This window comes from Columba livia, chromosome 2 (genome assembly GCF_036013475.1).
Source record: "Columba livia isolate bColLiv1 breed racing homer chromosome 2, bColLiv1.pat.W.v2, whole genome shotgun sequence".
NCBI lineage: Eukaryota > Metazoa > Chordata > Aves > Columbiformes > Columbidae > Columba > Columba livia.
In genome coordinates this window covers 8,113,534-8,140,920 of record NC_088603.1, presented here as the reverse complement: position 1 = coordinate 8,140,920, position 27,387 = coordinate 8,113,534, and the positions used below count along the sequence as shown (strand labels likewise).

General features: G+C 43.7%; 1 protein-coding gene and 1 long non-coding RNA gene across 2 annotated transcripts in view; one reads left to right on the top strand and one right to left on the bottom strand.

The window, feature by feature from the left end:
* Window positions 1-1,124: 1,124 nt before the first annotated feature.
* On the top strand, window positions 1,125-15,956 carry XRCC2 (X-ray repair cross complementing 2). The gene is made up of 3 exons (XM_005514787.4): window positions 1,125-1,311; window positions 5,631-5,712; window positions 11,983-15,956. The coding sequence occupies exons 1-3, from the start codon at window positions 1,273-1,275 to the stop codon at window positions 12,696-12,698; spliced, it is 837 nt and encodes a 278-aa protein (XP_005514844.2). The 5' UTR covers window positions 1,125-1,272; the 3' UTR covers window positions 12,699-15,956.
* Window positions 15,957-21,075: 5,119 nt separating this feature from the next.
* Window positions 21,076-27,387, bottom strand: part of LOC110356027 (uncharacterized) — a 35,757-nt gene continuing 29,445 nt past the window's right edge. The window contains exons 3-4 of the long non-coding RNA XR_002409069.2: window positions 24,985-25,084; window positions 21,076-24,740 (exon numbers count right to left, since the gene is read on the bottom strand). This is a non-coding gene — a long non-coding RNA (uncharacterized LOC110356027). The remainder of the gene's footprint in view (window positions 24,741-24,984; window positions 25,085-27,387) is intronic.

The following is a 27,387-nucleotide window of genomic DNA, read 5'->3' as shown; positions in this document are numbered from 1 at the left end:
GCCGACCATGGCCACGCAGCCACCAACGTGACCAACTCACTGTGCCATCGGCTCCTGCGTTGCACACCGTGCAAACCAGGTTCACTCAACACTTGTACATAAGATATTCCCAACCCCTTTTCATCTAAGCCATAAATGATAGCTGGGTTTTGCAAAGAGTAATTCTGCAGGCGGTAAGAGTTTAATGACGGCCGCACAGAGCAGCTTCCTGTGAGTCATGTCAACCCCAGTGTCACAGATGAACATCCCTTGAGTCACGTCAACCCCAGTGCCACAGATGAGCAACCCTTGAGTCATGTCAACCCCAATGCCACAGAATCCCAGAATGTCAGGGATTGGAAGGGACCTGGAAAGCTCATCCAGTGCAATCCCCCCATGGAGCAGGAACACCCAGATGAGGTTACACAGGAAGGTGTCCAGGCGGGTTGGAATGTCTGTAGAGAAGGAGACTCCACAACCTCCCTGGGCAGCCTGGGCCAGGCTCTGGCACCCTCACTGAGAAGAAGTTTCTTCTCAAATTTAAGTGGAACCTTTTGTGTTCCAGTTTGAACCCATTGCCCCTTGTCCTACCATTGGTTGTCACCAAGAAGAGCCTGGCTCCATCCTCCTGACACTCACCCTTTATATATCTGTAAACATTAATGAGGTCACCCCTCAGCCTCCTCTTCTCCAAGCTCCAGAGCCCCAGCTCCCTCAGCCTTTCCTCACACGGGAGATGCTTCACTCCATCATCTTCATGGCTCTGCGCTGGACTCTCTCCAGCAGTTCCCTGTCCTGTTTGAACTGACGGGCACAGAACTGGACACAATATTGCAGATGTGAGCATCCCTTGAGGCATGTCAACACCAGCGTCACAGATGAGCATCCCTAGAGTCACATCAACCCAGCCACCTGCCCCCATTTCATCCGGAGTGAAAAAAAAAACCTAACTAGACCACAAACGTATAAAAACACAGGCCCTTTAAAAAAAAAAAAAAAATAAATAGACACACGCCTCCCTACAGTGACTGGTCCCTCGGGAATCCCAAATGGCGTTGGGCGGGTGGCCGAGACATCAGCCCGAGGCGGGCCTCGAACCCCTGAATCGACCGCTCATGGACTCCACCCCACCCTCCCGCGGGCCGAGCTGCGCATGCGCACAGCTGCGGGCCAGCCGGGTCGGGTAAGCTCGGGGGCGCAGGCGCCGCGGAGGTGGGGAAAGCCCGCGGGCCGCGCGCATGCGTGATAGCCGCCGCCGGCCCGGAGCGGGAGCTGTGGCCCCCTCCCCCCGCCATGGCTGACGCGTCTCGGAGGGCGGAGTCGGGCACTCAGGTGAGGCGCTGCCCCCACACACACTCCGGGCTCCCCTTGGCCGTTGGGCGCCCATCACCGCCTTCCCGGGGCGGCCGGGGAGGGTGAGGCGAGGCCGCCGCTCGGGGAAGGGGGAAGCGCCGGGTGCTGCGCTCCGTCCCTCAGCCCCGTGGGGCGGGCGGGGGAGCGGCCGCGGAGCCTCCCTGGGGGGCGGTGTGGGAGGGAGGGAGCCGCGCCCGCCCGCCGCCCTTCCCTTCCCTTTCCCTTCCCTTTCCCTTCCCCCGCCATTCCCCCGCGGCTGCCGCCTCCTGCGTGAGGGGAGAGCGGCGCCCGGCAGCCCCGGGCTGTCATTAGAAGTGTTTTCGTCGCCCTCTCCCTCCCGAGCGTTGGAGTGAGGGCGAGGGAGAAGAGCTGTGAGGAAGGTTTGGTTTAAATAAAGAGTATGGAAGGTGGAATTGCTTTTCTGCTATTCGGAGAAAAGGGCTTTGAGTGTTGGGCTTGTGATGTTGTTTGTTGTGGGTTGGGTTTTTTTGTCTGAGGGTTTTTTGTTGTGTTTTTGGTTTGTTGGTTCTTTTTATTCTTCTCTTCTCTTCTCTTCTCTTCTCTTCTCTTCTCTTCTCTTCTCTTCTCTTCTCTTCTCTTCTCTTCTCTTCTCTTCTCTTCTCTTCTCTTCTTCTCCTCCTGCTTCTTCTTTTATTTTTTTCTCCTCCACTGATGGTTTATTTCTTAGTGGCTTCAACTTGCAGTCAGCAAGTGAATTACGTGGAGATTTCCATGTTACTGTATCATAATATGCTGAGTAGCGCACATAAAGCATAGAAACACATGACAATATTTATTTCTTGTTAAAGCACCGTGGTTTTTTCAGTGGGATTTAAGTTCTTAAGCCCTTCTGACACTTAAAATAGTAACAGCTGCCCACTATCAGCAAATATACACAAATTAAGGATGCGAGTTGTGCTCTGTGTCCAGCGGGGAAGTGAATTTGTCCCCATAAGCTGTGCCAGGGTAAGTGTGCATGGCAGGAACCGCCCGTGGTGGGTAACCAAACCTGAACGAGGGGGGAATTGATAACCAATTGGCTAGGAAAGGTTAATACATTAGTACATTGTCCAGAAAAAAATGGTAAAAGCCCTTGAAACAGAAGACACTTAATTAGAAACAGTATCTCCTCAAACAGCCGCGTGTGCGAGATCAGATTTTAGTGAGAGTTACGCTGAGACCGCAGTCTTGTACTCTTATTATTGAATATAATTAATACAACAAATTAGAACTTCTCGCAAAACACCTTTGGGGTATCACAGTAAAATAAGTGATAAATTCCTTGCATGTCTTTGTGCCCAAAGTTTACAAAAGCTCAGTCAGAGTGGTTATAGCGGTTGAAAATTAAATTTTGTCTCCTACTCAAGATAGGTTTGTATTTGTAAATAGCCTGTAGGTTAGCTCACAGCCTCTAACAGAGCTCAGATATTTCATTTGAATTTCTTTAACATTTTAATGAAGTAATATCTCATTCCTGACAAGACCTACATGTATACTTACATTTTTGCATAGCTTCGTTGAAACCAATATAGTGTAAGCATATAATGTATGAATCGGTGGGACTCTACATATGTATATTGCTTTATTAAAAAGATGAGATTGATAAATTATAAAATACATAGTTTAAATATTTGAGACCTGTCAGCCTTGTCATTAATGAAATTTAACCCAATTGCTGCCTGACTCCTGCTGTATAGCCTGTTTTCTACATGGAACTGCACATACGTGAAGTTTCTTGTTAATATTATTACCCTTTTGAAGAACACCGAAGAGTGAAGACCTACCGCTAGCAGGTTGCTAGAAGGTGGTATTGAATGTAAAAGAAGATTAAAAGGGCATTATGAAAGAAGAAATTAGAGAATTGGAAGTCTCTAATACGTGATTTGAAATTGTTTTGGTGTTTTTTTCCCAAGCTCTTCCCATTCAAAGACTCTCTTGAAGCAGTGCTGTGTTCTGCAGGCTGTCCATAACAAGCCTGATGTTCACTATTGAGGTCACCCCTTAAATGCTGTAGATTTTTTGCCCCCCTTCCTCATTTTACAGAAGAAAATGGTAGAAGGCGAAGTGGAAATGCCTTCCCTGGAGCAGAGCCAAGGTGGAAAAACCCTTGGTGTCCCTGTCTTTAACATCATCAGAAGTGAGGGATGCCAGTTTAGTGTCTCAGCTTTGCTTCTGTCACTTCTGCAGCGTGGACGAACCTTTATTGCATTTGAAGGCAAATTGTCAGCTCGCTCTGCCAGGATCCCAGTTGCTCCCAGCGTGACACTAACGAGGCAAGTGCCTTTGGAGATTCTGCTTCAGAACTTGGAAGTAAATACAAAGTTTGATAAAAACACAGGTGCACTATCATCAGCGAATTATCACAAATTACCTACATGAGCAGTGCTCAGAATAAGCACCTGTAGTTATCTAAAATGAATATATAAGCTTGTCATTTAAATAACCACAGATTCATATTTAAGCGATAGTGATCAATCTGCCATGTCTTTCCAGTGCTCTAGCAGTAAGCTTAAAGAGGTGATAGTCTAAGAAGAGATGGGGGGTTCATTGTTTCCAGAAGAAATAAACTGCAGAGGATGTATTAATCAATGTACAAATAAATTTGGGAACAGGAGGCTGCAGAAATGCATTTATACCAGCAATAGTTGTGACTCCCGTCCCCTGCACTGCCTGTAATCAAGCCCTTATGATCACTGAGTGTCAGAGTAGTGCTTCCTTTGCAAAGAACCAAAGAGCATCAGAAATCAGCAGCAGATGGTGGTTTTCCTGTTGCTCTCAACTTCCAGTGCCGGATGAGGTGGTGCAAGATTCCTGGCCCTTCTCAGCGCCAGCTCCTGGTTAATGTGCCCCAAGATACGTTCCTATATTATCGTGTACATGTGTCCATCTGGGTTTTTGCTTCGTCCACATCACAGACCCCTTCTGGTTCTCAAAATACTAAAGAGTTCCCTGTGTGTGTGTTCTATGTGCTGCACAAATGTGTGCAATGTAACAGGAGGATCCACGGATCCAGAGCAAGGTCAATTCAGATGTTCTTATGGCCCTTCAATAGATGTGTTGGGAAACTCTCCTGAATAAGTGTGAACAGGCAAACACATTGACATTTTGTTAATGGAAGGGAATGTTAAAATGTTAATGAAAATGTCACACTTAGATTCCCATCGTGACCACTCGAAGTAAATTCAGGGCCATCTAATGGAGTTTTATTCTGCTATTCAAGGCAAACGTGCACACATGCAACTATTTAAACAACTTTTAAGACAATTCAGAGCAACCTGGCAGGGAGGAAAGCAAGATAAGGCAGCGTGTGTTTAAAGATGTGTGCTTGCTGCTTGTTTGGTGACTGGTTTTAAGGAGGATGGGATAAAACTGCATGGGATTTGTTCTGTTTAAATCTTTAAATGACAGCTGGGTGTCTTGGAGAAGAAAATGCTGGGCACAAGGGTACAAGCTCTGAGCACCCCAATAGCGTCCTTTCCCATGTGTGTTAATACGCGTAGGGAATAACAGCTCTAGCACTGGGTGAAATGTTAATTCCTGGTTTACGAATCTATGCCAGACCTACAAATAACACAAGTTAAGTGAATGCCTGTCTAGTTGCTATGCAAATACCTCTCAATTTAAGAAATTGTCCATGAACTTTGGACTAATTTGTTTTGCAATGGACTTGCTTTACCAAGGGGCTTTGGAGGAACTTGCTTTACAAATTCGAGCTTGCTTTAGAAATGTTCTTCAAGAGCCACTGGTGGTTAATTACTTTTGATCATTCTTAATCCATACTATGTTTGAACAAGTTACTATGATATAAAAGGATTTTAGGCCATATTGCTTTTCAGATGAAATGTACGTGTTGTTACTTATAAATGTTCGGAGGGGCTGACTCAGGAGACTAATGATGGATAATGTTTCAGCTCTCAAGCAGCAGTTTGTTGTGGAGGTGATGGTTATTACAAATGATCTGCTTTCCTTTTGTTCTGTCTAATGGCAGCGCTGCTGTAGACCAGAGGCAATCCCTCCTGCTAATGTACAACTGCAGCTTTCTCTCTTTCTTTTTTTTTCCTTTTTTTTTAAAGCTTTATTTCCCAATGTATATCCACTCCTTATTGCCATTGAATCTGTGTGCTGTAGTCCAGACTATACATTTCCATCTGCATTTATGAAAACATTTTTAAAATCAAGCTTAATCTTTTGCTAGGGCCGTCATGGAAAACTCCCAGTTCTCAGAATCCTTTAAATTTGATTCCCAATGTCCATTATTTTGAGTTAACAACATGTCTTGTCTGTCTTTTCTTTAAAAGCTACTTGCACGACTTGAGGGCCGAAGTTCTCTGAAGAATCTTGAACCTTATCTGTTTGCTGAGGAAGGATCTCCTGTTCATGGTAAAAATGTACCTTTATCCCATTTATAGAAAAATGTTGATGTACAAGTATTAACAGAGCAATATGACCGAGATAAGCGTGCAAGTAGATCTTTCTGCCCTGGATTCAGAATTTTAATTGTTGATGTAGTTTTAAGCAAATAGATAAATTGAAATACTGCAAAGTCACTATTCTGAACATTATTAAATTGACTTTAAAATCTACTTTATGGGTATCAAACCACAGATGCAAGTGAGTAAACACAAATCACATAAATTTATTCTAGATTCTGTCATTTAACCTTTTATATATATATATATATATATATATATATGTATATATGTACACCAGTGGTCTAAAAATCCACTACAAAGTCATAACTACAGAAATTTGCAAAGAACTTGAGGTTCGCTAAATAGCAGAGAGTTCAGTGATATGGAGTGGTCTGGAGCAGTTAGGAAAAGGGACATGAGAAAATGGTATTTTTTCATTAAAGAAAAGTCATCAGGCCATTTAGTCTTGGCCTGAAAAATCCTGATTATATTTAGATTGGAACTTTGGAAATAATTATATTATGGACAGAGGTACTAATGAATGAGTTCACAGATGATGTTGACTTCTATAGACCTTCAGTGAATAAATGAGAATTTCAAATTGGAGAAATCGCAGTGACACTCGTACAACAAGTTTAAAGCAGATTATTCTAGCAAGAAGTTTTAAGATCAAGATTGATGTTTTAGTGAATTAGCACACTTAGTAATTCCTTGATTATTCGGGAAGCCAGGCTGTTTTTCCAGACTGTGTGGAATTTCGTGCATTTCACAATGGAAGAAACTACTCTGATTACACAAAACCAGAATATAGTAAAAAAGGAGTATAAATGGCAAACTGGAAGAACCATGCTGTGAGGTACTGCAGTTTCTGAGTGTATGTATGAATGAATGGATTTCATACGAAAAGTATGTGGCTGCAGTGGTTATCAACATACTTGTCTGCCATTTGAATTCCCCCACATTATGGAAGGTTCAGAAGAAATAGCAGAAAAGGCAATAAAAAGAATCAAGATGATTGGATGAGAGATGATGCTTAGTCTACAAATGCAGTCACTGTGACACTATTCCTGTATTATATTGTGGCACTTGAGAATACATTAGAGGTTTAGCAATATATGATTCCTGCCCCTGAAAGTTTCAAATATGATATAACAAAGATAAAGGGCAGAGAAATCCTGGTAAGCCAGTGCAAATGGAGCAGAGATTAATTAAATAGTCTCAAATCTGAACTGCTTTGTTACCTGCAAGAAGAATTAAGAACAAATAGGGAAATTGGTGTATGCTTCACAAAGCTCCTCAAGTCTTCACATTTTTTTTTAAAAGATGAGGTATTTTTTGTTTTTAAAAAGTACAGTAATAGAAAATGCTGATCTTTCAGTCTCTTTTTTTTGGTGACCTTTACACACAAGAAACAAATGTTTGAGACTAAACTGGCCGTGTTCTGGTAGCACAGAGTATAAGAAACCTTCCCGGGGGGGGGTCAGTAACTGCCTGTGCGTTACATAATTCCATTCTTCAAAGGGCAAATTGTGCCTGAAAATCTGATGGCCTTCTATGATGGGATTATAGTGTTGGTGAACAGGGAAAGAGCAACTGACATCATCTGCCTGGACTTGCGCAAAGCATTTGACACTGTTCTGCGTGACATTCTTGTCTCTGAATTGGAGAGATGTGGATTTGACAGAGGTAGATGAGGAATTGGCTGGATGGTCACACTCAAAGAGTTGCGGTCAACAGCTCCATGTCCAAGTGGCGTTCCTCAGGGCTCGGTATTGGGGCCAGTGAAAAAATTTTTAGGAGAGGGACGTTTTAGAAGGGCATGTAGTGACAGGACAAAAGGTAATGTCTTTAAACTTAAAGAGGTAGATTTAGATTCGATATAAGGAAGAAATTCTTCCCCACGAGGGTGGTGAGGCACTGGGACAGGCTGCCCAGAGAAGCTGTGGATGCCCCATCCCTGGAAATGTTCAAGGCCGGGTTGGACGGGGCTTTGAGCAATGTGGTCTGGTGGAAGGTGTCCCTCCCCACGGCAGCGGGTTTGGAACTAGATGAGCTTTAAGGTCCCATCCAACCCAAACCATTCTACGATTCTGTGAAATTATATGCTTTGCTCTTAAAGCTGTGTTAGCTCTGTTCGAAGACTGTTCCAGAACCTCAGTTCTGAGATGGCTGGAAACCTTCTACGTTCGTCACTGGTTTCTCCGTGCCAACACAGTCATTGAGCTTCTGAAGCACTTCTGTTTTTCTTCTACTTTTGACAAATGGCATCAATTATTAGCTGTATTGGTCATACTTTGGCTGACATTAGTGAAGTTGCATAACATATTAGCACAGATCTTTAGCTTTATGTTCATAAACAGTCTTCACCTTTTATTAAATTTTTGCTTTGTCTTTTAACACCGCAGTATTTATGTGAGTCCATGTGTTATTTTGATGTGTGTTCTCATTATGCAGTCTTAAATCCCTGTTGAAGACCTACCTCTCCATTTGTCATGAACTTGACTTTTAGCAGGTCGCTGTGGATAACTGTAATACATTGCCCATGAAGTCCGTACTGAACAGCTCTTAATCTAAAATGCTATGTTTATAGCATCGCAAAGACCTAAATTATTCTTTTTCCTGATGGTATTTGAAACAAACAAATACATATATGAAGTTTCATTACATTATCCAAAGGTTACACTATAATTAAGTGTTCATAAAATGTATGTCAGCATACTGTAAAATAGGAACAGCTAATATAGGTACTGCTGTGATATTCTAGTCACTGCCTCTAATTATGATGGACTTGCATATTTAAGAACACGTAAGCATATTAATTACATACCATTTAAGCTCTTCTGGAATGGAGCAAAAGTGACACGAGCTTTAAATAATCTACCACTATAGCCAGTCATATTTCCCCTGTGCCACTGGTATGAAGGGGTAGCTCTGATGTTCAGCAATAGTATGACACCCAGCACTCACTTGGAATAAATATTAGGCCTTTCTACTTCATTTAGAAATGGTAGAAGCATTAGTGACAGCTTCTGCACAGTATTGTAAATTACTAGTCCGTTAACTTCAAGGTATCTGATGATGTGAAATCTGCAGTTTTTGCTGAGGATTCTAATGGCCTGTTTGTAACTGCAGTGTCAGAAAATAGTTTAACCAACATATGCTAGTGCAATGATTACAGACCAAACGTGAGGCTTTTCTCATTCGAAAGATAGCACTGCATTGATGACCAGGACCGAGCACAATCTTTCCGTTACAAATATTAATTTAAATATTTAAGTTTATGCAACATCATTTAGTTTATCCTGTATGCTATTGCAGAGCAGTGGGCTACTGTACTCTTTAGTGTGACTGTAGTGGGCCAGTTCAGGCTATTGGGGGCCAAGCAACATGTTTGGTGACTCCTTAGAATGGCCTTCTTGAATTTGTCAGTGCAGAATTTCATGTGAAATCATTCTGTTCGTCCATCTTGATCTGTTAAATCTTCACAGGCTTAAGGCTTTATTCACCAGATTCGTTTGTCTTCTACATGTTTTGCCAAGCTAATGGAACATTCGTCTATTGCTAGTTTTGATGTTGGGCAAAACCAATCCTAATGGGAAAATTTCTCATTAACTTTCTTCCATGTTAAAGTGTCTGTTCCTACTCTGCCTCTCAGACTGTTTCCATCCCATAACAGTTTCCCACTAAGTTTCTTCCACGGCCTATTGTGAGGATGTCAAAGGCTGTTTGAAAACCTCACTGGCTGCACTTCCTTCTCTGCTGTGTCATGGTTTGTCCTCTCTGATCCAGGAGGATGAATTGCCCCTCTTATCTTACTGTAACAGCCTGGCTGCTAATTTAGTGAAACCCCACATTTATAGATGTTGCTATAAGTGGCTTCTGTTTTGCACCCGTTCTTCTTGTGGGCAGCCTCTTTGACAATCATGAAGGCACAGAAATCCCCGGCTCTCTTGAGGTTTTCTTACAGTCCAAACTGTTTATCTTTTCAGAGTAATTTAAGTGTTTTGGTCCAATTACAACCCAAATGTGTGTCTTGTTCAGGAGCACTGAACAAGCTTTGAAGGGGGCTTAGCTGTCTTGCTGTTAAAATTTATAAACTGCCACCACAAAAACTCCTAAGAATGATTTATTTTGTTCAACTTAAAATTTTTACTGAAATAAATTTATTAGTTCTGCCAATAAAAGCTCATTCAATGTTATTCTTTGCGTTGCAACTCCTGTATGTAAAATCTAACAGGAGGTAACACACAGACATCCTGACACAGTGTCTTCAGATGGATAAAGTCAAGCATTTCTTTCAATTTTTTTGAATCATTACCAAACAGTAATTCAGATTTGCCCATTGCTGCTTCTGAGGGGCTGTAAAGAGTTGCTATTTTTTCTTAAACGAGTCGTATTTTGCAGGTTGGTGAGCGGCCTGTGTTGCATATTGGCCCAGTCCAGCTCTTGGTCTGGATTCAGAAATGCTGGTCGGGGTGGCTGAAGCCAGTGGCAGACAGAGATGTATTTTGTTCCTTCACAAGAGGTGCCTTACGCAATTGTTCTACAATATTTCAGTAGACTCAAGATACATGGGAAAGACCTACCCAGCACGTTTAGAAGTTCTTCCAAGCCGGTACCTCACCCCTGCAGGGCGCGGTGATGTCCCTGGCATAGCCTGTGTGACAGCAGAGCAGCTGCTGGCTGTGAGGGGCGGAGGTGGACATTGTGACCCCTCAACAGCAAGAGAAAATGATGATTTGTTCATAGGAAGTGTAGTTGTCTTTCATCTCAAAAGTGGGGAGAGCCGTTCAGAACAGATAAGGGTCTGGGAGGCAATTGAGCTTTTTAATAAATTTCAAAGTATCAGAAATTCAGGAAAATGGCATTGCAGTTGTGGAGCAGCAGGGAATTTCGTTATGGAGAGGTGGGCAGTCTTGAGTGTCACTGAAATTGATAGAATTATAACATCAGGTGTAAATTGCTTGCAACGGGTAACATAAGAGATTAGTTTCTTCCCCACCACCCTCCACCCCTCACCCAAGCTGCATCTTGACACAACACACACTTAGGAACAAGGACATCCTCTGGGAGCAACGACTTGAAAAACCCCCTTAATTCAGGCAGGCACAAACATGTTTAAGTTGCAATTGATTCCCTATTCTTGCATCCCCCTATGGAAAGCTGTTATGCCATTTGCGCTTGCCAAGGCCATTGAAATCTCTCACCTTCCTGCAGTTACAGCTGTGTGATTCTCCTTACTGCATGTCATTACCCTTCTGCCTAAAATCCAAAATGTCATAAATAAATGATCCAGTTCCCTAAATTAGAAATTTATAAAAAGCAACTGACAAAATAACATTTTTTAGAGTCTTGCTCTGATATAAGACATAAGACAACTTTGGAAAAGACTTTTGAGTTATCTTGCATTCACATCCAACAAATGAACCAATTTGCTAGTAAAGCAAAATGCTTTTTTAAATTAACACTTAAAATTTATGTGCTATGTATTTTATTGACTCATATGGATCACGCAGTGACGCTGAGTCCATTTATGAACAGAGATCCTTTGCCTCAGACAGCAGAGTCATTGCCTGGAGTTGAAGGAATCTGTGATTCCCCTTCTCAAAAGAAAGCGCTTTCATATTACGATCACCACAGAAGAATTTAAGTGCTAAATAAATATACTGGTGTTCTTTTTACCAGTCACAGATTCCTGTTTGTATCTCGTAATGTGCAGGTATTGAACAAACACAAAGCAGACATGACGTGCCGAAGGCCAGTTTGTGCTATGAAAGTAGATATGGCAACATGATTTGGACCTCTGATGTGTCAGCTTTTTGTTTTGCTTGTCCTCTGCTTTTTAATTGATTTCTTAATTTTGCGCACCTAGTGTAAATAGATGGTTTCTTGGCCACTTCGTTGTAGCAGCTTCCTTTTCAGCATTCATCTACCTATAATGACAGATGAAAACCAGTTGCCAATCTTTTATTGATATTGGTGTTCTAGATGCTATCGGTGTTGTGTTTTTTTCCCAACCTTTGTTTCCATTTGGTTTTCTTCACTTTAGAAGCCTTTCTTGAAAACTGAAATTTCTCTTGATAGATGCTAATCAGGATTTAATTATTTTTTTTTTTATATCAAACTTTTTAAAAAAGCCTTTTCCAATTAGTGGAATACTGAATATTGGTTCAGTAAATACTGAAAACTGAGCTCTAAACTCTTTTACCTGACAGCTTGCCGCTTTGTTTTTGCACAGGAGATGTCATTGAATTCCATGGGCCGGAAGGAACGGGAAAGACTGAAATGCTTTATCACCTAATAGCCCGCTGCATCATCCCAAAATCAGGAGGAGGACTGGAAGTAGAGGTCATGTTCATCGATACCGACTACCATTTTGATATGCTTCGCCTAGTGACCATCCTCGAGAACAGGCTGGCGCAAGGGACGGAAGAGATGATAAAGCAGTGCCTGGGAAGGCTTTTTCTGGTGAACTGCAGTAGTAGCACGCAGCTACTCCTCACTCTCTACTCCTTAGAAAACATGTTTTGTGCTCACCCCGCTCTCTGCCTTTTGATTTTAGACAGCATATCAGCTTTTTATTGGATGGACAGAAGCAACGGGGGGGAGAGTCTTAACTTGCAGGAGAGGAACCTGAAGAAATGTGCGAACTTTCTGGAAAAACTTGTGAGAGAGCATCACTTAGCCCTCTTTGCAACAACGCAGACGCTTATGCAGAAATCTCCCAACTCTGCAGAAAGCTTTTTTCCTTTAAAACTTCACCATGAAACTGATACAGACTACAGACCTTATCTCTGTAAATCATGGCAACAAATGGTAACCCACAGGATATTTTTCTCTAAGCAGTGTAATTCTGGCAACAGCAAAGGTTTTACAGTTGTTTCTTGCCACCTCAAAAGAAACCATGTAGTGAAACGTTCATTTAGCGTTGCAGAATGTGGAGTCCAGTTTTAACGTCGGTTTGCTTTTTAAACATAGCACGTCTTGGTGCTTAAGGCCTGATGAGGTCTAAGTAGGTTTTAGTACCTTTTAAACTAGTTGGTTGTTGCTGGATGATTATTTGTCACCATTTTCTTAAAATTTAGTGAAGAACAGGAAATGGTAACATTTTTTAATTACTGTAGATCTCCAGTCCAAACTAGCGAGGAATGCTGAAATTACTTGTTTGTGCTTAATGCAGGAAGAGATTAAATCAAGAAAATTATAACCAAAGACATTTGAAACTCCTAGTATCCTTCAGTAATCTAACCCAGGTGATATGCAGCCAAGTGCACTGACTTAATTTTTGGGTCTCGCTGCTTTCCACTCCTCTTCCAAGCTAACAGAAATAGGAGCTTTGTTGTCCAGGGGAGAGACTGCACAAAGGCGAGTGTCCGCTCTTTATGAATACTGGTCTTGGCTTATTCCTGGTAGCCAAGGGCATATGAAATGCATTCACAGTTTTGCCTGAAGAAGAGGATCCATTTTCACAGCCAGTGAAACAGCGGCAATCCCGAGCAGGCTTTTCACAGCCTCCCTGTTTACATGAGTGTGTGATCGGAAGAGCAAGGACTGGAGGTGTTTTGACCCTCAGAAACATTGGGGTTTGAAGAATCTACAGTTATCGCAGAAATGGAGGCCTGATTTCCATAACTGAAGGAACAGTAAAGATCTAGAGCTGGGTACCTGTGAGTTTGTGCTGTATGCAGCAACAGTTTAGTCTTTGAAACTAATGAAGTGTGGGTTAGGGGTTGTTTTGGGTGTGGGGGTTGTTTTTTTGTTGTTTTTTTCTTTTAGATGTATGCACAGACATAATTTATTTTCTCTGCCCTCCCTCATTATTCCCTCCCACTTCTTTCCCTTCCCCCAGTCTCTCTAAGAAATCCAGCAATGCCATGGCTTTGGTCTTTACCAATATGTATTTGCCACATGTAGAACATTTGTGTGCAGGATTTGGCATGCAGCATGTTGCAATTCTGCCAAAGAAGATTCAGAACTTATGGGAAATGCCCTACAGTTCTGGCAAAGAATACCATATTATTTATTAACCTAGAGTGCCCTTTGAAAGCTTCAAAGTGCTTTACAAGAAAGAAAATTGCACACAGTACATTATTTAATACAAAAACTTACATTAGCTTACAAATTTAAATTACTCAAACAAGGGGAGAATATTTCTCACAGCAATATTCGTTCAGTCATGTTGCACAGCACGTTTTATAGTTTAGATTGAACCGATTATTAACAAAAATGCATATTAAGAAGAAGTATCTAACATGGTATCTTTTTGAGGAAGACGCCTAAAACATTCTGTTGTGAGACACTTACCTTTTAATTTCCTGACTCTGAAGACAGCTTTTCCAAGCTGAATATATATCTGGATTCCGTGCTGCGTATAGTTCAGCGTGCAGACCCAGGCTTCTGCATATAGAGCTGGGAGTGTATATCTTTACTGTTGTTTATAAAATTCAACATCTCCATGGTTCAGCTGGATTTCCGCAAAGACGATGAGTGTCCTACCTCTGACAACAGCCAGTACCAAAGGTTTGGGGAGGAGTGTGAGAACAATGAGTTTTCACGGGCAGAGTGTCCGGCAGCTGGGACTTGGGGAGCTCCTGAGCAGAGCCTGTGGGCAGATGGGTGTTTGGTGGCCACCGATCACACCTTTCCTCCCTGAATTCATCCAATCCATTTTTAACTTACTTCCCCTCTTGTGTTCTACTCTGTGTTTTCACAATGAGTTCAGTTTAATTATTCTTTCTGGGGAAGATCTTCCTTCTCTGCCTCCCCTCATTTTAAACCTGCCATCACTTCTTCACACCATCACTTCTTTTAACGTGAAACATGAGTGAACTTCGCTTTTTTGACAGAGGTGATTAATTTATAGACTGTCATTTTATTTGTGCTTTCTCTTCCATCAACATCAATATTTATTTCAGAACTTTCATAAGTACCCAAATACATGAAAAACATACAACTTCACCATTGAGCCTAGACTGGACCCAAGTTAGATGACTTAACATGGGCAGACGCTTCCAGTGGGAATTATGATAAATGACATACTTGCATTTTTTTGGTGAAAAACTGGGAAGATTCAAGTAGAATCACAGAGCTTTAAAATATGAAAACTATAGGACTACCTACTTTCTACTAAAACAAAAAAATCCCCTTTGCCATCAGAGAATACAGCTCCACTGAAGATTAACTGCTTCATAAAATCATACTTGCTAAGAAATATGTTTGAGGAAAAACAATGGAAATGGTCTGGTATTCCTGTCTGGAAAAAAAAGCTTTTATATTATTCACAATGGAGTTTGTATTTTGCATCGTACTATAAAATAAATGCCCAAACTGAAATGAAGCCAAGGTTCTCATTGATCAAAAAGAGCACCTCAGGAAATTTTGAAATTTCCCAGTTTTATTTTTGCTTCGAATGCAGACAGATTTTTTTAATTCTCCGGTAATCGTAATATTCAGGCTCTGCACATTTGTTTCAGATGTGCAGCAAGCCCAGCTCGCAGAGGTGCTGAGCATCTGCGCGTCCCTGTGGGTTTGTGGGAGTGCACCCACCAACAATTATGCCGTTTGGAAAAATGAACCTTGAGGACGCAAGCCTAGGAAGGATGCAGTAATGAAGAACCTTTTGTTTGTACCTTAATTAACTGTGGGTATTAAAAATGTTTTTTACCATTTGTTTCAATGGAGAATTTTCCCCGGCGCAGTCTTGCAGGGAGGAAGCGCGTTTTGGGTCTGTGCTGCTGGAAATCAGGCCTGCACAAGATCAGTGCCACCGCATCTCATCAAGTACGAGGATAAAACATGTGTATTCTGAAACTCCAATTCATCCAGGTATTTCTTGGAAAGGAAAAAATCCTTTCATGTCAGTGGCATTTTTCTTAAGCTCAGTATTGTATTCTTGAGGCTTCTTTAGGCACAGGAACTTCTTACATTCCTTAGAATTTGTGTTTGTTGCTTCAAATGCAACATCAAATGAAAGCACCAAGCTGGAAATAAAGAGGAACTAGTTCAGCCTTTTCCCCCCATCCCTTTTGTAATGAGAGAGCTTTTTAGCAAAACCAAATTAAGGTATTTTGCAGGTTTTATATTTATTTTTAAATGAAGTGGTATTTCTATGGACACTTGGAAAGAAAACATCATTTTTATATTCAGCAAAAGTTCTTTGTATTCCTAGACTTCTTCACAGAGCAAATAAAATAAAAGTAACACTTTACTTGGCTTATGTTTGTACTTGTACATAAAATTCAAGCTTCCTTTTTCTTACATAACTGATTCCAGCCACTTAATTTTTGTAGAGTTTGGAAATGGCAGAAGATGAAGGTTCTCATGTGGAAACATACCTGCAGTTGTGTTTTTACTGGAGGCTGACGGACAAAGGCAGAAGGCAGGACTGTTCTGATGGCTGCTGGACATAAGGCTTGGACCACGTCCTGGAGAGAAACATGCCATTTTAGTTCTTCTCTGTGGCTGCTCCAATAAGTATCTCTTGAACCTCTTTATTAAAATAATGTGGTTTTAATATGGAAATATCATCCTGGGGCAGTGGGCAATATCATGTTGCGATCAGCAAGCATGCCAAACCTAAGACCCACCTCAGGAGAAAGCCAAACTTGAGCTTGTGGAGGAAGCTGCAGTGAATACTCACCCGTGTAAAAGCCACAGGCAGTTCTAATGTGTCCGACAACTATAGAGTAGCATAAGACTCATGTGTCTTGTGAAGAAGGGGAAATGCTGGAAGAGCTTGGAAGCTGCTGGCAGTGGAAAAAACTCTGAGGAAGGGAAGGAAGCATTAATACAATTTGTCTGCGTGATCTTCTGGATGTAAAAACTGCTGCCCTGCAGCAGTCTCTTAAGTTAAAGGTCTGAGGATCCCTGCATCTGAAAGAAAACAGCAGAGTGGCACTGAGCTGTGAGCGACGTGTGGTACGACAAAAAGGTTCTGGCCGTGTTAACTGGCGTGCCTGGCGCGGTAAAGCTCTCAAACAGAAAGCTGGGTGCAGCTGACCTGCAGGTTCTTCCCACCAAGGGTTGAAACTGAAGGCAGATTCCACTATGTAGATACTTATTTATAATGAAGATAGAAACCCTGCTCCTCTGGACCCAGGAGGAATTAAATGTAAAAACAGACTTTTTCATGTTTGTGTTTTTGTTCGTTTTTTTGGGGGGTTTTTTTTGTTTCTTTTTTATTTTTCCTATAGCTCTAGGCATCTTCCCAGCAGTCAGCACTAGGCTCCAAAAGCACTCATAACTTTCTGTGTCAGGACCATTCTTTACTGGAAGTGGACAGTTTTCTGCTTCACTGAGAGTTTCCACCCTTTCTTACTAGTGCAGAGTGGGATATCTGAATATAAAACACTGCAGCCCTGTGACACATCAGCGTCACTGGTAAATAGCTTTGGAGGCTTCATTCTGTTTGTGATCAGGAGTAACGTTACATTGCAGGAGGCGATTTTGAAGAAACGTGGCTGTGAGTTTCCTTGGGAAAAGTTTGGCAGTCTTCCCTCTGCTTTTCCACCCGGCTTTGCGTCCTGCCCAACCAACTGGTCGCCGTACCTGTGTGGGCCTTGGTGCTCAAGGACACTGCAGGGGTTGGCACAACCACTATAGGTTTTAATTTAAACCATTTGCCAGGCTTCTTCTTCATACATCTAGCTGGGCCTGTGCTAAAGACTTCCCAGTCCTGGGACGAGATATGAAAGAGAAGAAATCTTGGGTTTTGAATATAAGAAGGACATGATTTTTAGGCCATTGCTACAAAAAGAGGCCAAGCAAGGCCAGGAGGTTCCTGGCAGTAGCAGATCAGACGTCAAGGCCTCCAAGGTGGCTTGGCAAAGGTCAAGGAACAGACTACGTCTCCCTTACCAACTGTCCATGTTGTGAAAGAGTGGATAGGATTTTTGACTTAGGATATCTGCATGCTGTTGTACTTGATCATACTGCTGAGAGAGAAGACCGTGCTAGGGTGGGTAGTGCTGTCTCTGAAGCGCATCTCAAAAGCTCTGCTCACACTCCGTTGCTGACAGTTCTGTCTCCAACCCAACATCTCCAGGGACTCCCAGCCTCCTCCTCTGTCATACAAGCAGCAGTGCTGCAGAGATCAGTGACCATCACAGAACCATTTTGGTTGGAGGAGACCCTCAAGATCATTGAATTCAACTATAACCGGACTCTGGCGCTAAACCATGTCCCTAAGAACCTCTTCTACACACCTTTTAAGCCTCTCCAGGGATGGTGACTCCATGACTTCCCTGGGCAGCCTGTTCCAATGCCTAACAACCTTTTCTGGAAATAAATTTATCCTAATATCCAATCTGAACCTCCCCTGGCGCAACTTGAGGCCATGTCCTCTCATCCTGTCACGGAAGAGACCAACCCCCTCCATGCTCCAAGCTCCTTTCAGGCAGTTCAGAGATCAGAAGGTCTCCCCTCAGCTCCTGTTCTCCAGCTGAACCCCCAGGTCCCTCAGCCGCTCCCATCACACTTGTGCTCCAGACCCTTCCCCAGCTCTGTTCCCTTCTCTGAACTTGCTCCAGTACCTCAAGGGCTTTCTTGGTGTGAGAAGCCCAAAACTGACCCCAGGACTGAGGTGTGGCCTCACCAGTGCCCAGCACAGGGAGACAATCACATCACATTTGCCTTTACTGGCCGTGAGTGACACTGGGTGCATTGGTAGCTGGTGCTGGGCATTGTCATCTCAATTTAACAGTCCTCTGCATATCCAGTGTGGTGACACTGGTGAGCAAAAACCCAATGGCAAGACCACAGCTTTTGAGCTGCCAGACCCATCATCCAGACTGAGCACTTGAGCAGAGCCACCAGCTGACCCCCAATTCTCCTGTGCTGTGTGTTCACCAGGTGCAGCGAAGAATCCTTTTTCACAGAAGTGCACAACTTCAAGTGTTATCCCACAGTCGTGACGCAAATCTATGCTGTATTTGGATCATGCAATGAATGGGTTTAGAAAATCAATGTACGCTAGGGGAGATCTCATCAAAGCAGGTTGGATCCTGCGCAAAAAAGTTTCAGGCAGTTTTAACAACTCTGAAGCTGCTTTTGACTTGCAAAATATTAGCAGAGTGTTTTTCTGATGTAGTAAAGAACGACTGCAGAAGTAAGTAAACAAGGGACCAAACAGCACACCACAATTCACAAGGCACAAGGAAGATTAGTCCCAAAGGGACCCAAAACTTGCATTAGCAGAACTTAAAATAAAGAAAAAAAAAAAAAACATCTTCCCAGGGAAAATAAAATGGGATTTTTAGGTACAGAAATTACTGTGTCCTCAGCATTGTAAGGTCAGGAGAACCTTCTCATTGCTTTGCAGGGTGGCAGCTGGGCCATTCCAGCTGCACAACATCAGGAGGTGTCAATGAATTCCAGCCATCTGTCACTCGCTGGGTTCACCTTGGCCTTCCCCAAAAAGAAGCGTCTTGTGCCTGTGTTTTGCATTGAATTCAATTCTGTTTTGTAAAGAAACTCAAGTGGTTTTGCTGCTCTGAATGAAGGACAGAGATTGTATCTACCCATTTTGGTGACATTTTGACCAACCCTAGCACTATTGGCCATGAACTGAATGTTCACCAGTCAAAGCACCACAACAGAGTGTCAGGATTTCAAAACAGGCTTTTCTTTTTGTGTTTGTGTGGGTTTTATTGCCATTACTAATATCTCTTCCAGGAAACAAAATTTCCCAATACTTCCTTTTCTGGTAAGTCATCTAGTGTGTGTGGTATCCTACCCCCAGGAGATTTGAGAGACGAAAGGCAAGAAGGGAACACAGCCCCTGGGTTTGTTTTCTGGGCTGAAGCCAGACTGCAGTTTGAACTGAGGATTACACAACGGGGCTGTTCTGCTCACAGATGGATCAAAGACATCATGGGCAACGGGAGAAGTAGGAGGGAGCATGAGGAGACAGTGCAGGTGGAGCTACAGAGAGAGAGGCATTTAAATGAGTGCCCCGCATACAAAGAGAAGAGAAGAGAAGAGAATTCTGCAGCGTCTGAAAGCCAAGAGTAAAACTTTGAACTATTCCTTCAGAATTTGCACTTTTACATATACGGCACGGCAGAGTTACAGCCTGAAGATGGAAACGTAGACACAGACCAGGCTGATTTTCTACATCTTTTGATCCTACAAGCTGTTTTCTCCAGGAGCGTGGTCTAGCGTCTAGGAAGATAAAGGTAACACAAATGAAAGTGCTTTCTGTTAGGATAAGAATCACCAAATACCAGTGTAAAAGTTCACAAAGTGCTGAGTTTCCAGTATTTAGGACTGGTGACTGGCTGATCTCTGCTCTGGAGGATTTCAGTGTCACCGTTGTCCAGCCATTTATTTGAAGCCAAAACCATTACTGCATTACTCTTGGGAAGCAGGTGGGTTTTCAGACTCTCTTTCCAAAAACCATCCAGTATTATTGTGGGGTAGGATGTACTGAAACTAAAATGTCAATTCATCCACAGAGTAAAGCACACATTTAGCTGCCTCTAGGATTCTTGTGAACAACAGCAAGGCACAGATAGGACAGAAGGCGTTTCATCTCGCAAAGTCATCATGATACAGAACAGGACATTCAAAGGGAATGGAGAAACCCTTTAGTTCCAGCATGTTTAATGGAAACTGAATGCAAGGTGCATTTTCTTACACTGTGGTCTCCTTTCCCAGATTTCCTCCCTGTCTGAAACGGTGTGCCAGAGCTCAGAGTGGCCCATCTCCACTTGCCAAAAGAAGCCCCCTGTAAACCAGAATAAATACAAGTAAAACCTGGAGTAGAGATTGGAGTCTCATCTCATTTTGGCCTTGCCTTGTTTCCCCGCAGGTCTCCTTCTCTACTAGTTTATTGATCTTGATACTCAAAAGCAGATCCTGATAATCCCGGTAGGGTGACAAGAGGTTTTGAACACAGAAGAAAAGAGAGGTCAGAGTGCAGTCTTGATACAAAGAACCAAGCCCCTCCAATCCTATGCAACTCTATAGAAGCCTTAAGTACTCCTGAATACAGAGTTGCCTTTTTGTAGACTTAACAGCCGATGGCCTTGTTCAAGGATCCATTTTTAATGCATGAAAGGAAACATCAAAGATAGTTGAGAATGCAGCTTGCCAAAACTTTTGCCATGGAATGGCAAAGCTTAAAGGTCTGTTTTAAGGTGATTTAGCAAACACAGGTCTAAAAGGCTTGAGTACAGTGCAGCTTTGCAAAAACAGGTGGCCTTCAGCCACAAAATAGATTAGATAGTGCTGTAGGCTGGGCTCATGTTCATCTCCAAGCACTAGCTCAAGTCACAACATTGTTCGTTTGCTGGAGGTTTGTGTAGCTGACATTCACAAACACAGGCCATGGTAACTCTCAAACAAACTTTAGATTTTAATGCTAATCACTATGGGATAAACTAAACAATAAACCTATCAAGAAAAACAGACTTGAAACAATGTGAAGAAGCAGTTGTAGACTATAAAAACAGAAACATTTCCCATGTGAATATATATAAAAAATAATAATAATTAGAGGCTCATAACTAATAGAAGAAGTCTTAGTAGTCCAGAGAAGCTACTCCTTGACTGATAACTTGTTACTTATCACCAGACTCTGGATATCTTGCCCACAACAGACTGCTTAAGTAATGTAGATCTTGTTCATGTTTATCAATTCTCTTTGTCAGGCCCTGCTGGCATTGTTTGACTTTGCTCAGAAGCCACCAGCAGAAATGCGTTACCCAGAGCGCTGCTCTGTTGGCGTGACAGGGCTGTCAACACAATGAAAGGACCTCAGTCGCACAACCGAGTTGAAGTTCCCTCCTGCCAACCTGCCACATGCTAAATTCCAATGAATTGCTTAATTAATGTCACAAATGCAAACGACACTCTAGTCTGCAGTATGGGTAGTTGGAAACACCCTCTCGGTCATAAGAAACAATGTGGCGTAGGCTTTATCTGTTCCCAAGAGCTCCTATGTGCACGCCCCTTTTTTACATTTTGCCCTTCCATTGTACAGAAAGTATTTCTGTTTAACTATTTTGGTAGTCTCATTTATATTCCCTATTTCTAGAAAGGCTCATGTGTATGTTTAATGCATGAAGAGTTCCAGGGAAGTCAATGGGGAAATTTATATCTTTAAAGTTAAGGGTGTGCATACATCTTCACAAAGTCAGACCCAGCTATACCTAAACCTTTTCTCCAGCTGCATCTGCCAGAACACATGTAACTGAACCAGATTCTTACCAGTTGTCCGTTATTCCTCCAACTGGAAAGTCAGAACCCATCATGGACTGCACAATCATCATGCATGGCTGGCTTCCTTGCTCCTTCTTCTTTCCCAAAATACTCAGAACATGGGGCATGAAGAAATCATTGCAGTGGTCAGGGAAGCGCACGCACACCCAGAGCCAGGTGACGATGTCTGGAGAAGGCAGACGGGCCGTGCTGACAGTCACCGTCACCTCACAGTGTGATTCAGAGGCCCGTAGTGGTATCCACAGGCTCCCCGCACAGCGGCCGGTGTCCCCTTACCAGCCTGCGATGACCCGCACTCACTTCCACCTTCTTCTGGATCCAAATCCATCATCTAAACATCATCTCTTGCCAGTCCCCGATACTCTCCATGCCCTGATCACATGTAGCCCTTTCCCATCAAAGACATCAGTCAATGGCTTAATTGCTGGCTTAACAGCACACTAGTCTTTTTGGTATAAGTGTTTCAGTCAGAAAAAATAATTTAAAAAATCAACAAAATATAATAATCTGGAAAAAGAGTGGCTGCATTTTTCCTGTCTCAGTTTCATTTTCTCTACTACAAGGATGGGCCAGTTTAAGACCCCATAGAGTAGAAAAGTATGATCAGTAAAAAAGTATAACTGCTGCCTACGTAATGTTAAACTACCAAGTAGAAATGACTTTTTTTGTTCAGTGATTGCATTCCCTCCCACTCTCACACAAGCCAAGGGGAGTCTCTTGTGGTTACAGCCAGGGAATGGGAGACAAGCGCTGGGCTGCTTTGGCTCAGCTCAGTTTTTTGTTTGTGTTGGACACATAGTGACACTCCCCTTGTCAGATCCAAGGTCCTAAAAGCAATTTGGTTTTGTTTAAAACCAGCAAAGGCTGTGCTTTCTTCCCAGCACACACGCTGGGGAAGGCTGCCTTGCTGACAAAGCAGCAAAGTCTGTCCTTGTGCTTCAGCGTAGGTGCTGCAGGTCCTGTGGCTCCCACCCAGATCTCAGGCACGTCAGAAAAACAGAAACACAAAACTTTCCAAACTTTTCTTCTGGAGCCAGCTGTATTGCCGGTTTGGCAACTCCACCACCCAGTTCTCAGCCTCGCCGGGCCCTATCAGAGCCACGTGGACACACAGATCTGCTCACACAGCCCAACCTGCAGGACCGGTGCCTCAATTTGTCATGCTCATACAATAAATCAATTTATTTCCTTTAACTAGGGGTTAGTCAGCAAACTCTTACTCACACATTTCTCATACCGTAAGTCACACTTCCCAGTATCATTTGTGTGAATGAGGATCCTGACTGTGGCCTTACCTTCACTTGAGCAGCAGCAGCAAGATGAGGTTGGTTTTCCTGAGCTATCAGTTCTCTTGTGACTCCTCACAATCAATAAAGGCCTAATTTTTCCACTCATGGTAAAGAGTTGTTGGACACATGGTCTACATGAGCCAACAGTGTCCCTAACAGCCAAGAGGGCCACCGGTGTCCTGGGTGCATCCAGCACAGCACGGCCAGCTGGGCAGGGAGGGGATTGTCCAGCTCTGCTCTGCACCTGGAGCATTCACTGTGTGCAGGGCTGGGGACACGGGATAAAAAGGAGATAAAGCTACTGGAGAGTGTTCTGAGGAGTGACACGAAGTTGGTGAAGGGTTTGGAGGGGAAGCCGTGTGAGGAGCAGCTAAAGTCACTTGGTTTGTTCAGCTTGGAGGAGACTGAGGGGAGAGCTCATGGCGGCTCCAGCTCCTCACAAGGGGAGGAGGAGGGGCAGGGCTGAGCTCTTCTCTTTAGTGACCAACGACAGAACCCGAGGGAATGGCAGCAAGATGTGCCAGAAGAGGTTAAGGTTGGACATCAGGGAAAGGTTCTTCACCCAGAGGGTGCTGGACACTGAACAGGCTCCCCAGGGAGGTGTCACGGCCCCAAGCCTGACAGTGTTCAAGAAGAGACTGGACAACACCCTCAGACACACGGTGTGAACTGTGGGGTTGTCCTGTGCAGGGACAGGAGTTGGACTCGATGATCCTTGTGTGTCCCTTCCAACTCAGGATATTCTGTGATTCTATGATACACTGTGTTCCATACACCGTGGTGCAGGAAAGGGATGTTGCCCTCCAATCAACTGGTCTGACCTGGATGCGAGTGGCTGAGCAGCAGAGCTGCATTTCACTTGCAGCCCCTTTGCCACCCCCGGTACGTGTCCCAGGGGTGTATGCGGAGGCTCTTCGTGCCGGAGCAGTCCCGGACACTTTCCCACCGAGCTGTGGGTGATCTCGTCTGTCCTTCTGGGCAAACAGGTTGTTGTGGTAAGCTGCAGAGGTCTATCAGCAGTGGCATCTCTCGGTCTGCCCCGGCGGGGCTGCGTGGGAGGGCTATCACTGCTGAGAAACATCAGCCAAGGCACCACCGCGGCTCCCTGTACCCCCTGGACCTCCTCAAACTACCATGGACCGGGTCTTGAAGCAAGCGGATGGTGGCAGAGGTCCCCTCAGGCACTGCTCCCCCCAACCTCTGGCCAATGGACTCTAACATCTCCAGGCCTGCATGCTCAGCCTGCCTCATCCAGCTGTGGGAGGACCTTCAGCTGTGGAATAATTTCTCAGAGGAAGTGTCTACCCTTGAATTAATGTGTCTAAGAACTAATTATTGGGTAAATGTGTAAACAGTCCCCGGAGTGCCTCTTCGGTACGCAGCTTTTGGGCTCAAAACAGATCGAGCAGGCAAGAAGATTTTTCAAAGGATGGTCTGTCTGGGCAAGGGATGATGTAGGTGACTCGGTGGTTTTCTCTCTCACAGCCTATAAAGACAGAAAGGTCCATAGTGGTCATTTGGGTGAAAATTTATAGCTTATTAATTAAGAAAGAAAAAAAAAAGGCCATTTCTAGGCTAGATCATAGATTCTAGGCCGTCATCCAATGTCAGGAAATGTTCCACTCCCAGGGGATCCAGGCTAAAAGGTTATTTAATACTTTCTGGATGATTTTGTATTTGGAATAACTGCCTTACATGATTGGTTTTGGCCTGAGAAACTGTTTGCTTACCTGGCACCTGAACTTCAGTGATAAACTTTAATGTCCTCCTCTGAGTATTCCCACAGCACACAAGGAGACGTAGTGCAGTCCTGCTAGCTATAAATTCAACCTTTTTTTTAAAAAAAACATCAAAATCAGATGTTGCTCATTATCTTTTCCAACTCCTATCTCTCCGTCTACATCCAAAAGTTTTAAAAGCCCTTCTTAAACATGTCTCCACTCCATTGATGGAATACCCTTTAATATTTTATAGCTCTGACTTGCACTTCTAAAAGTACTAATTAATCTCACTAGATAAAAACTGGCACAAAATGGCACAAGTGAGAATAGCTCCATCCTTCCTCCCAGCAACCCTGTGCCAGTTCATCTTGGAGCGTGTAATGATTTACTGTAATAGTTTTAGGCCCGTAATGGGGCCAATAACTGGCATCTGGAAGCTGTGAGGCTCCTTCCCAGTGGATGCCATTCACATATAGTTATTTAATTAATTAACAGCTCCACTAGCATAAGCCAGTAAAGGGTCCATTACAGTTTCTTCTTTTTTTTTAAATATCTTCCAAAATAAGAACATATGCTGCACCCCACTTTTCCCTTGGAGAGCGCTTAATGGTGCAACCTGTTTATCTTATGACTGATTTTCAAATTCCACCTTAACCAGCTGCTTTTTTCGCTCCACTTCAGGATTCAGCAGAGAGGGAACTGCCGAGCGCTCAGCAGGAGCGGCCGGATAACATTCTACCTGCATGTGCTCATTGCCGCTCGAGGTGCCAAACCCCTGCGACAGCTGCCTGGCTGCTCCGTGCTCTGCCCAGACCTTACACGTGATGCACGTTCACTTGCCTATTTCTCCACTGCAACTATATATACATATATATATATATGTATATATGTATGTAACTAAATCGAGGTGTGGACTTCATTTGGAATAAGCAAAATATCAGCGAGAAAACAAACCCCAACTGGAGGAGTTGGTCAAGTTTGTAAGAAGCATTTGAGAGCCCTGTCCCATGTGAAATGTGGAAAAGCGATCAGGGGCCATAAAGCCAGCAAAGATGGGTTAGGTCTGGTTACAGCGCCAAAGGATTTTCCTTCCCAAACAATTTGTATTCCTATTCCTGAGGTGCAATTAAATGCAGACCAGGTCTGCATGGGCACTGGTCTGCAGCAGGGGGAAGTCTGTCTGCAGGGAGCTGAAGTAGGAGATAAGAGTGGAATCCCTTGGCAGTGTCCAGGCACAGGAGCTGCCCCATAAAGATGTAGTAGACATGAAATTGGGGACCTCCTGACAAGAGGGTAACATCATTTAACAGTGACTGTCTAAAGTAAGCACTGCTAACATGGCACGGTGCAGCGTTAGCTCCCTGGTACTGGATCGGGATTTATAGGACATGTCAAAAGTGGTGCAGAATCCTCTTGTCTTCTCTTCTCTGGCGGTGATGTGTTGTGTTGTGTCGTTCCTCCTCCTGCTCTCCCTCCCACCAGCCCCCTCTGCCTGCAAGGCTTTCACTGGGCGTGCAGCGAGGCTTTGGAAAAACAGCAGTGCCTGGAGCAGTGTCACCTCAAGCCCTTCAGCCACTGCCTCATCCCTGTGACCCATCACGGACCATCCAAGGGCTGTCTAGAGACCCAGGGGAAGGGCAGCAAGGGCTCGGTTTGATACCCATGTTGGGTTTGCTTTGCATGGATGTCAGGTATGGATGAGTGAAGAGGCATTTTTTAACTTCAACATTTCATGTTCCTGTCTAGGTAAAGCTTATAAGCATGAATAGTTTGGCACCCAGCTCACTCCCAAGTCTACCTGGAACTCTGAAATTGTTCTTCAGCCTAAACCCCCTAAAGCAACCGGTCTGTCAGGGTTTCTGGGTCATGGCAAGACCTCAATGGTAGTTGTCTTCCTTACAAAGGTCATAGCAGTCGCTACTGCCTCACAGCAAAGCGAGGACTGTCGAGGAGGTGGTTCCCACTTGTAGGCAGGTACCTAATGGTAAAAACACCCTCCAGGGGATGGTGCAGGGACTGAGTTCCTTCTTCTGCAGGAGGACATTCAAACATGCATCTCCCACCTTCCTCAGCAATACCCCACCCCTGTGGTAACGCGCTCTCCTGGGCAGGAGGAAGGAGGGAGGCTGTGCCTTCATTATCACTTGTGTCTGTATCACCTGTGATCTGCACAGACTCCATCACAAGTCCCTGGAGCAGAGGCCAGAGCTCAGGTTGTCTCTTCCCAGGAAAGTGCCGTAACGAATAGGCCATGCAAGGTCATCTCAGCTAACTCCACATATCAAGTAGCTAGATACCTAGATGTCTCATACAGGCAGCAGAGAAACAGGCATTTCCTGTCCTGAAGGGAGACAAATATCTCTCTCGAGTTCCTTTTCCTCCCCATTGACTGTTCATGGAGCCTCGGGTGAC

Excerpts from the sequence above, each read along its gene's own strand:
- XRCC2 (XM_005514787.4), top strand. The coding sequence starts at position 1,273 with ATGGCTGACGCGTCTCGGAGGGCGGAGTCGGGCACTCAG. Across the intron at positions 1,312-5,630 it reads GGGCGGAGTCGGGCACTCAG|CTACTTGCACGACTTGAGGG; the intron begins GTGAGGCGCTGC and ends TTTCTTTAAAAG. Across the intron at positions 5,713-11,982 it reads GGAAGGATCTCCTGTTCATG|GAGATGTCATTGAATTCCAT; the intron begins GTAAAAATGTAC and ends GTTTTTGCACAG.